Source organism: Diaporthe citri (genome assembly GCF_014595645.1).
Source record: "Diaporthe citri strain NFHF-8-4 chromosome Unknown scaffold_6, whole genome shotgun sequence".
Taxonomy (NCBI): Eukaryota; Fungi; Ascomycota; class Sordariomycetes; order Diaporthales; family Diaporthaceae; genus Diaporthe; species Diaporthe citri.
In genome coordinates, this window is record NW_025064851.1 from 3265894 (window position 1) to 3276604 (window position 10711).

Here is a 10711-nt window from a genome sequence, read left to right on the forward strand (position 1 = left end):
TACATTACTCTTAAGAGATAAACGCTTTTATAATCATGCTTTCAAACCCTTACGGCACTTGTAGCCTTCTACATGTTGCCCTTCCGGGGGACCAACACTGAGACTTGAGTCTGGCACAGGGCCGAGATCCGAAGAGCAGCAGCTGGCTCCCGGCGGCCTTTGTCAGGACAACGCATATAAGCCACCCAGCTGCCGAGGAAGCTCACTTCGTCAAGACGCCCATGATATGAGGCAGCGGATGGTACCATGGCTCGCCGCTTGGCTGCTCGAGGTCAATCTTCGTCCACGGGCCGGCTTCTCTGAGCATCTTGGGCGTGTTCCGGCACAGTTGGCATCCACCTATCACAGTTGGCCAGAAGATGTCCACAAGTGCTGACAAGAATTAGCGCGACATCCACTGTCGAAGTAATTAACGGTGGCCTATGCATGCGATGTGCCTTGCTCTACACATTGCATGCAAAGACTACCGTCCGGCACAAGACTTACCCTGGTACACTCGCATAAACAAGCCACATTCCCTCAATCTCTCGCTCTCACACCGGACGTGTTCGTACACATACCATCTACCACCAGGCTTCAGGTAGCCAAACAGCTCCTTGATGTTGAACTCGGGATCAGGGATACTGCAGAGGCACATGACCGACACGATGCAGTCAACGCTCTCCTTGGCCACGCTCCCGGACTTGGCCAGGTCCTCAATTCCGTGGGGCACGACCTGGTACGTGTCCTGCAGGCCCGCCGCCGCGGCGTTCTTGCGCAGAGCGGCGTGGACGCCGGTGTTAGGCTCGACCCCGAAAATCCTAGTGATCCCCTTGCCCGAGGTGTGGATCTTGGAGAACACGGACACCCACATCCCTGTGCCGGGTCCGACCTCGATTACTATGCCGCTGATACTCTCGTGCTGGCGCTCCTTGACGACGTTGCCGCGGGCGACGTGGCCCTCAAGCAAGGGGATCACGCGGGCCTCGCCCGTCTCCCTTACGCCGGGGCCGGCTGTCGCCCAGAAGGTGCCGAACCAGGCGGACTGGAGCTTGGAGGGGGAGAGCAGCGTTGTGAATTGGCCCTGGAGGAGTAGGCGGAGGATCGTGGAAGGGAGGACCAAGAGGGCCTGGAACATAAAGAGCCATGGGTCAATGAGGAACCAGAATATTTCGGTGAGAGGGGCCATGATGGGTAGGTTAGACACCGGGGCGTGACGGCGATGAAGAGATGCCCGGAAGCCAATGGCGGGTGGATGGGAAGGTCGTAAAATTATCTGGGAACTCTATACTGATCTGGGAATTTCCATGCTGACATTGGATAACTTGGCAGTCATAAAAGGAGCGACTGGTGCTGATATATACCAACTGATCTCACCGTTGGATGTGAAAGGATGAGCAAGTATTACAAACACAAACTTTGCGGGAAGATGTTTTGCCGAGTCAGCGTACGCCCACCCAGCTTCCACAGTACGCCCACCCAGCTTCCAGCGTTGGCCCACCCAGTACTTCCTTTTCTTAGTATTATATTAATAAGACTAGGTACTTTTTTAAGTTTACCCCGTATATAAGAAGCTAGGGTAGCTATTTTCTAATTTAAGCGATACTTTAAAAATACAAGCCCCCAAAGCGCCCAGAGGCCCCAGAGCGCCCAGAGCGCCCAGGGCCCCGAGGGCGCTGAGGGCCGCAGAGGGCGCCGAGGGGGCAGAGGGCGCTGAGGGGGCAGAGGGTGCCGAGGGGGCAGAGGGGGCAAAGGGCAGAAGGGTAGAAGTAACTTTTAAGTTGCAAATAAAGGGGTAGCTATAAGACCCCTTTAAGATAGCTATAGCTATGCTTTATTAATAACCCTGCAATACTAATATTTTATAACGCGTGCAACCAATTTCCTTGTACTGGGTGGGCCAACGCTGGAAGCTGGGTGGGCGTACGCTGACTCTGTTTTGCCCTGAACCTGGGGCTGTGAGAATGCAAGAGGGGGTTGGAGAGATCCACTCAGCTTTGACCAGGGTCATGTTTACAAGCAGAACAGCGTAAAGTGCTTGATAAAAAGCTTTCTCTTACTTTAAGGTGCGGCTATGAAAATAATAAAGCTAATTTTATAGTTATACCACTAGTAAGGGTAACTTAATAAACTATATTATATAAGTTATTAAAATTACTATAATTATTAATATAATATTATTATATTTTAAAAAATTTAAAAATATTATTATAAAAAAATAAATAAAAAAATAAATAAATAAATAAATAATAAATAAATAAATAAATAAAATAAATAAATAAATAAATAAATAAATAAATAAATAAATAAATAAATAAATAAATAAATAAATAAATAAATAAATAAATAAATAAAAATAAATAAATAAATAAATAAATAAATAAATAAATAAATAAATAAATAAATAAATAAATAAATAAATAAAAAATATAAAAAAATATAATATATTTATATATTTATATTAAATATATAATTTAAATTAATTTTATTAATAATAATTATTAATTAATATTAATTAATAATTATATATAATTAAATTATAATATTTTTTATAATTAATATAAATTTAATATATTTTAATTAATATATATTTAAATATATAATTTTTTTATATATATATAAAATAATAAAATAATAAATTATTTTTTAATATTAATTAAATTATATATTTAAATATATATTAATTAAATATATAATTTAAAAAAGTTAATAATATTATATATATTTATTTATATAATAATTAATATATATATTTATTATTTTTAAAATAAAAATAAAAACTTTATTAAATTTTAAATTTATTTTTTATTTATATTTATATTAAAACTTATTTTTATAATGTTAAAGCTTATTAATTAATTATAATAAATAAAGCTTAAAGTATAATATATTCTTTTAAAAATCTTTATAATAAACTTTAAAAAATAATTACATAATAAAAATAAAAAATATTATATTTTAATTATAAATTAAATATTATTTTTTATTTAATTATTTAATTATATTTTAATATTTTTTAAATATATTAAAAACTTAATTTATTTTTAATAATTAATATATTTTTAATTTTTATAATTTAATATAATAATAATATTTTATTTATATAAAGCTATAATATATATATATATATATATATAAAGCTTATTAATTAGCATGCAATCCCTTTATAAATTCACTTATACTAAAAAAACTATACCTTAAAGCTAAATAAAAATTAATATGCCTTTTAATTCCTTTAATTAAAAGCTCCTTCCTTAACCTTTCCTAAGATTTATAAAGCCTTTCCTTACTCCTCTTTCTTAATAATCCTCTTTTTTAATCCTAATTTTAATAAAGGCTGCTTCTTATAAATAAATCCCTTATAATTACTTAATAAGGAATTATTACTTTCTTATTAAGGGCCGCGGCTACTTTAATGCAAAATCATAAAGTTATTTTTGCTAATATAAGGCTTTTAATAAAGTTAATTAAAGCTTATAATAAGGTTTATTTATTAATAAATTTAAAGGCCCTTTATAAGAGCGCCTTATTATAAAGCGTATTTTAAGGCGCCGCTAATTTAAAGTTTTAAGGGCTTAAGGCTTTCTTTAAATACCTATTTTTATTAGCTTTAATAAGGTTTTTAAAGCCCTAAATATAGGCCCCTTTTAGCTAAGGGGGTTGTAAATAAGCAAGCAGCGATTCGCTATAGCATAATTAAAGGGAAAATTCCCAAAAAAGATTTCGGCAGCTATAGCAAGGTTTAAACCTATGCTCTCTATAAAGAGAAGCCAAATGCATAACCAGTGCGCCACGCAGCCTTATAATTTAATATATTAATTATAATAAATTATTAAAAAATAATTATTTAAATATAAATTAATAATTAAATTAATAATATTTTTATAATTTTTTAATTTAAACTTTTTATATAAGCTTTTTATTTAAAATTTTAAAATTATAAATTTATTATATAATTTATAATTAATTAATTTATTTTGAATTTAAATTAATATTAAATTAATAATATTTTAAATTTTATTTTATATTTTTTTAAATAAATTTTTTTTTAATTTTAATTAATAAAAATTATATTTTTATTTTTTTATAATAATTAAAATAATTATATTTATAATAATTAAATATAATTTTATAATTTTATATTATTTTTAATAACTTTTTATATAATATTAATAATACTTTTTTATATATTTGTTTTATTTAAAATTAATAATAAATTTATAAAACATTATAAAAAAATTATAATAATGTAAATTTTATTAATATAATATTTAATATATTAATAATAAAAATAAATATTATTTATTATATAATTTTAAATAATAATAATAAAATAAATTTTATTAATAATTATAAAAAAGTTATTAAAAATATTTTAAAATAATTTAAAAATTTAATTAAAAATTAAAATATAATTTAAATTTTTAATATTTTTAAAAATATTAAATAAATTTATAAAATAATTATAATATTGTGGAAATAATATGTATGGGCATTATATATAACGTGCTTATGCAGTGAGTGCGCTGCAGGTAATGCATAGATTTAAAGGTATAAGGTTTAAATTAATCTTATTAATAGCAGCTGCCAGCTAATACTAGCCGGCTGCCAGTTAGCGGTTATATGCCCTATATATAAACTATTATAGCTAGCTTATAACTAAATAAAAAAAGGCTATAACTTTGCTATAACCTACCTTTTACATTATAGCTAAATTAATTATATACTTTATTTATTTATTATTAACTATATAAAAGTTAAATTAATATTAATTAATACTTACTTAATAAGTATAAATAATTAAATATTAAAGAAATAAATCTTATTTTGCAAAAGTTTATTTACTTATAATAATTTTATTAAGAAACTTTATATTAATAATAATATTATAAGCTATTAAAAAGCTTAACTAAGCATTAAAAACTAATTTATAATAATAATACTTAATCTTTAATTATATTTATTAATATAAATCATTAATAATAATAATTATAAAAAGCCTTAATTAAAAAGCCTTTCTTAATATATCTTTAAGTAATTATAACCTTTTTTAATTATTAAAAGCCTTTTTATAATACCCTTAATTATTAATTAAATTAATAATAAGCTTTACTTAATTTTATTTAATTTATAATAAATGCCTAACTTTTAAGTAAAATTAATTAATTTATAATAAATACTTAACTTTTAATTATATTATCTTTATACCCTTAACCCTCCTTATAACACTTTTAAAAAGCCCTTATTTACTACCCTTAAAAAGCTTTTACTTAGTACCCTTAAGAAACCCTTGCTTAATACCCTTAAAAAGCCCTTACTTACTATTCTTAAAAAGCCCTTGCTTAGCACCCTTAAGAAGCCCTTGCTTAGCACCCTTAAAAAGCCCTTGCTTAACACCCTTAAAAAGCCCTTGCTTAATACTCTTAAAAAGCCTTCTTTTATAATTAATACTCCTTAAGGCACTTATATAACGCCTTAAGCCTTTTAACCCTTTAAAAAAACCCTTAAACACTTAATAAAGCATAAAGCGCTTAAATACTTTAAAATATTAGCAAAAAAAGCAACTCTTTTAGCTAATTTAAAACCGTTAAAAGGAATAATTAAGATTTATTATAAATTTAATTATATAAACAACTTAATTAAACCTTTAAGATATTTACCTTTTAATAATAATTAATATTTAATTAATAAGCATAACCCTCTTTCTTCTTAATGCCCTCCTTATTAATACTCTTTAATAAAATCTTAAGCATAAATTACTTAAAAAGCTAATAAAAATTAATTTATTAAGCAATAATAACATTTAAGCGTTATTACTTATAAGTAAATAGTTTAAAAACTAATTATTAGCTTATAAACATAATATAAAAATATTTTCTTTTCCTTTCTCTTTACTTTATAATTAATTATTATAAGATTTACTTTAATAATAATAGCCTTTATATTAATAATAACCCCTTTCTTTAATAAAAAGAAGGTTATTAATATAATTAAAAGCTTTAAAGATTATTTAAGCTATAATAAAGATCTTTTTAATGAATTTTAATGCAAATTTCATGGATAAATAAAGGAATACTTTTAAAAGATTAATTAAAGGCTTTTTTATAAGCTTAAATAAATACTTTATTATTATAAGGTATATATAAATTGCAATTATATATTAATAATAAAGGCATTAATTATTTTAACTTAATTAAATAATTAAGAATTGCTTTAATAATTTTAAGAAGAATTTATAATTATAACCTTTTACTTATAATTAAAAGCATATAAATATTAATAAGAGCTTTTTAAAAAAAAGCCTAAGCTAATTAAAAAAAAGCTAACCATTATAAAGCAACCTCCTCTTCTTCTTTATTAATTATAACCTCCTTCTTAATTAGCAATGCCCTTAATATAAGCCTTATAATAATAGCCTCTTTTATAAAAATAATAACTTCCTCCTTATTAAGAAATATAATAGCAATAACCATTATTAACTTAAGCTTAATTTATTCCTTAAGCACCTTAATTAACTTAATAATAAAAAGAAAAAAGCTATTAAAGTAATAATTAATTAATTAAAGAATAATATTTAAATACTTTAAAGCTTTAAAATATTAATAATTAAATAATTTAATTAAGCAATTTAAGCAATTTAAGCATTTAAAGCATTTAAATGCACTTATACTTAAATACTTATACTTAAACACTTGCATTTAAACACTTATACTTAACCCTTTAAAGTAATAATTATAAGGTACTTAACCCTTTATAGCCCCTTAAAGAATAAAATATTTATATTAATTAAGCAATTTAATTAGCTAAGCAATAATTTAAAGAAAAGCATAATTTTAAAGCATTTATATATATATATATAAAAGACTGCCAATATGGAAATAATATATATAAGCATTATATGCAGCATGCCCATATAATAAATATGCTATAAGTAATGCATAAATTTAAAGGTACAAGATTTAAATTAATTTTATTAATAATAGCTGCTAGCTAGTGCTAGCTAGCTGCCAGTTGGCAATTATATACCCTATATATAAACCATTATAACTAGCTTATAGTTAAACAAGGGAAGGTTGCAGCTTTGCTGCAACTTACTCTTTATATTATAGCTAAATTAATTACATACTTTATTTATTTATTATTAATTATGTAAAAGCTAAACTAATAAATATTATTATTAATATTTTAAGTTTTTAAAAAAATTATTAATAATTAAATATGTAATGGGCTTGGGCTATTGCCCAAGCCTTATATAGTGTAGCTAGATAATCCAAGGGAGCTTGGATTATTACATACTTTTTGGCATAAATAGTTGCTGCTTTGCAGCTTATGGAAGAAGGCGCTAGCCAGCCTACAGCCCCTTTGGGGCCAGCCCATAATAAATAATCCAAGCTTTAGGGTTAAGGGTTTAAATTATGTTTACCGCAAGTAAATGCAAGCACCCCTTTCATAAAGAAGATCCCTGGCTTAAAAGGCAATATCGCGGGTAAGCCTTAAGGGTAATTATATTACTATATATAAGGAGGGAGCCCTAAAGGAAGGGGCTATATAATGGGCTTAAGCTATTGCCTAAGCCTTATATAGTATGGCTAGATAATCCAAGGGAGCTTGGATTATTATATACCTTTTGGCATAAATAATTGCTGCTTTGCAGCTTATAAAAGAAGGCGCTAGCCAGCCTGCAGCCCCTTTAGGGCCAGCCCATAACAAAATATTTATTTAAAAAATAATATATTATAAATATAACGGTTATATTAAGGTATAATTAAATGGTAAGTATAAAGCTTAATTAGCTTTATTTTAAGGGTTTTTAACAAGGGCTATTTAAGGGCTTTACGTGCCTTATTTAATTAATATATAACTTATAAAGCTTATATACCTTATTAATAATGCTTATAATGCATTGTCTTTATAGCGGCTATTATAAATATTAAGTATTAAAAAAGAATATAATATCCTTATTATTAATAATCTTAAACTTATTAAGAATGTTATATAAGCAAAAGCATTATAATTATTAATATTAATATTTTGCTAATTTCTTTTTACTTTTATAATTATCCTTGCTTTTTTAAGGTATTTTTTATTATTATTATATTTAAATGCATAGCCTTATATATATTAATTAATTCCTAATAATTAATTAACTTATAAAGTAATTTTTAATAATTATGTTATATTAATTAACTCTTTTAATATATAAAATATTTTAATATACTTTTTTCTTTTTAATGCTTAATCTTTTTATTTAATATTCGCTTAATCTTATATTTTTCCTTTAAAGGCAAGCTATTATTAAGCTTATTATTTTTTATATAATAATGTATTAAGCTAGGTTTTAATAGCTTATAATTAAAAGAATTATTTTTAACTTAATATTAATTAAGGTATTATATGCTTATTATTAAGTAAACTTAAGTATTCTTATTTTAATTATTAATCTTAAAATTAAGTTTATAAGCTAAAGGAAATACCTTTTTATAATAATTAAGTTTTATTATTTTATTAAAATAAAGGCTTATAAGCTTTGCTTATATAAAACTATACTTTATTATTAATATTAAACTATTTTTAATAATAAGTAATATTATATAGCCTTTTAAATTTTAATATTATAATATTTATAATTAATTAAGCATTTTATTATAAGTATTTTTATATAAATTAAATATTTAATAGCTTTTAAATAATATTAATAAATTATTTAAAACAAATAAGATTTTAAATTTAAATAAAAACTTATAAGGATTAATATTAATTAAATATTAATAAGCTTTATTTAAGTTTTATTATAAAGTAAATAAAATATTTATTTATAATTTACTTAAGTATTTTATTATATAATAATAAATAATTATTTTTATATCTTAGTTTTTTTATTTAAAAGCATTATTAAATTATAAGTAATATATTATAAGTATAAGCAATTAAGTATTAAAACTTTTTTATAAATTTATTTAAAATTAAAAAATAAATTTAGCATTTTAATTAAAGATAATAATATATAAGCAAGCTTAATTATTAAAAAGTAATTACCTTTTTAATATTATACTTTATTACTTTAATATATATTTTATATACCTTAAAATTAATAATATTTACTTAAAAATCTTATATATAATAAGCATTAAAGCATTAAACGAATTAAAATCCTTTAATTATTAAAATATGCTTATTAAGGGCATAATTAATAATTTTATAATAAAGTTAATAAAAATAATATATATTAACTTAAATAAAGCTTAAATTAACTAAAAGCTCCTTATTAGCTTTTAATTATCCTTTTTTTATGCTTTATATTAATAGCAATAATATATATACTACATAATATAATATTTCTTTCTTAAAAAATATATATTATTTAATGCCTTTATTATATAATCTTTCTTAAAGTAATGCTTATTATTATATATGTTATGGGCTAGCCTTGGGTCGTCTGCCGTAAGGTGTCCGAATGGGGTTTATATTCAGAGTGCAAAGGAAAAGGTTCACTCCCCATCTGCACCCGCGCCGAAGCCTATTCTTATAGGGCCAAAGCCCACTAACTAATCACAATGGGCAAAGCCCAAACCATAACAATATATATTATAAAGAAACTCTTAAATTAATGCTTATAAAATTATTAATTACTTATTATTATTATTATTTATATTATATAATAACTGCTTATATAAGTAAAATAAGTAGTTAAGCTTTAAAGTAAAGATAATATTCTCATTATAACGCTATATAATAAGCTTATATCCTATAATATTTAATATATATAATGCTTTAATAATTTTATTATAAGTAAATAAAGCTTTATAAGCCTTTATAAAGCATATATATATTTATAAAGATATAATAACTTTTAAAAGAAATAAGATTAAATTATCCTTTTTATTACTTTAATAATTATAAGCTTATAAGTTATTAAAAATGATATTTAATATATTAAGGCCTTTTTATTACTTAATTACCTTATTATCCTTTGCTGTTAATTATAATAAAGTATTAAGGATAAAGTTTAATTAATTTATTATATAATAAATATTAAATTAATATTTTATTAAATAAATTAAAGCATTAATAAGGCGGCAATTAATGCAATTAATTAAAAAGGTATTTAAATAAATATTATTTAAAATGCCCTTAATAGCATTATAATTTATTAAAATAATTAAAGGCTTATAATAATTAAATAAAATCATTATATATAATTGCTTTATTATTTATATTAAATAAGCAACTTTTTACTTTAAAGATTTATAATTAACTTTAGCTTTAATAAAGTAATAACTAAGAAAAGTAATAAGTAAAATTACTTATATTAAAATATACTTACTTAATTTTTATATAAAATCCTTCTTAAGTTAAAAGGCCATTATATTAAAGCTATATTATAAGTAATTATTTATTTATAAGAATAGCCTTTTATAAAAATTTATATAAAAGATTTATATTTCTTAATAAATAAAGATTTAAAGAGTTTTAAAGCTTTTAACTTTCTTAAGCATTAGCTTATAATAAATGCAATAAGTATATATTTAATGCATATCCTTATTATTAGCAATAACTTATCCCATTTAATAATTTTTAATTAATCAAACTACCTTTAAAGTTATGATAATATTTATATATTTTATATTTAAAAATACAAAATACATAAATACATATATTTACATTTATATTTAAATACTATATTTATATTTATATTTATATTTATATAGGCCTTGTATTTTATATTTATATC

The 10711-nt window shown here is 24.2% G+C and overlaps 1 protein-coding gene across 1 annotated transcript; it reads right to left on the reverse strand.

Annotated features, from left to right (window-relative positions):
* Positions 1–202: 202 nt before the first annotated feature.
* On the reverse strand, positions 203–1168 carry INS49_012881 (uncharacterized protein; the record flags this gene model as incomplete). Its single annotated transcript, XM_043173583.1, has 2 exons — positions 203–372; positions 538–1168. The coding sequence occupies 2 exons, from the start codon at positions 1166–1168 to the stop codon at positions 203–205; spliced, it is 801 nt and encodes a 266-aa protein (XP_043022880.1).
* Between the last annotated feature and the right edge of the window lie 9543 nt (positions 1169–10711).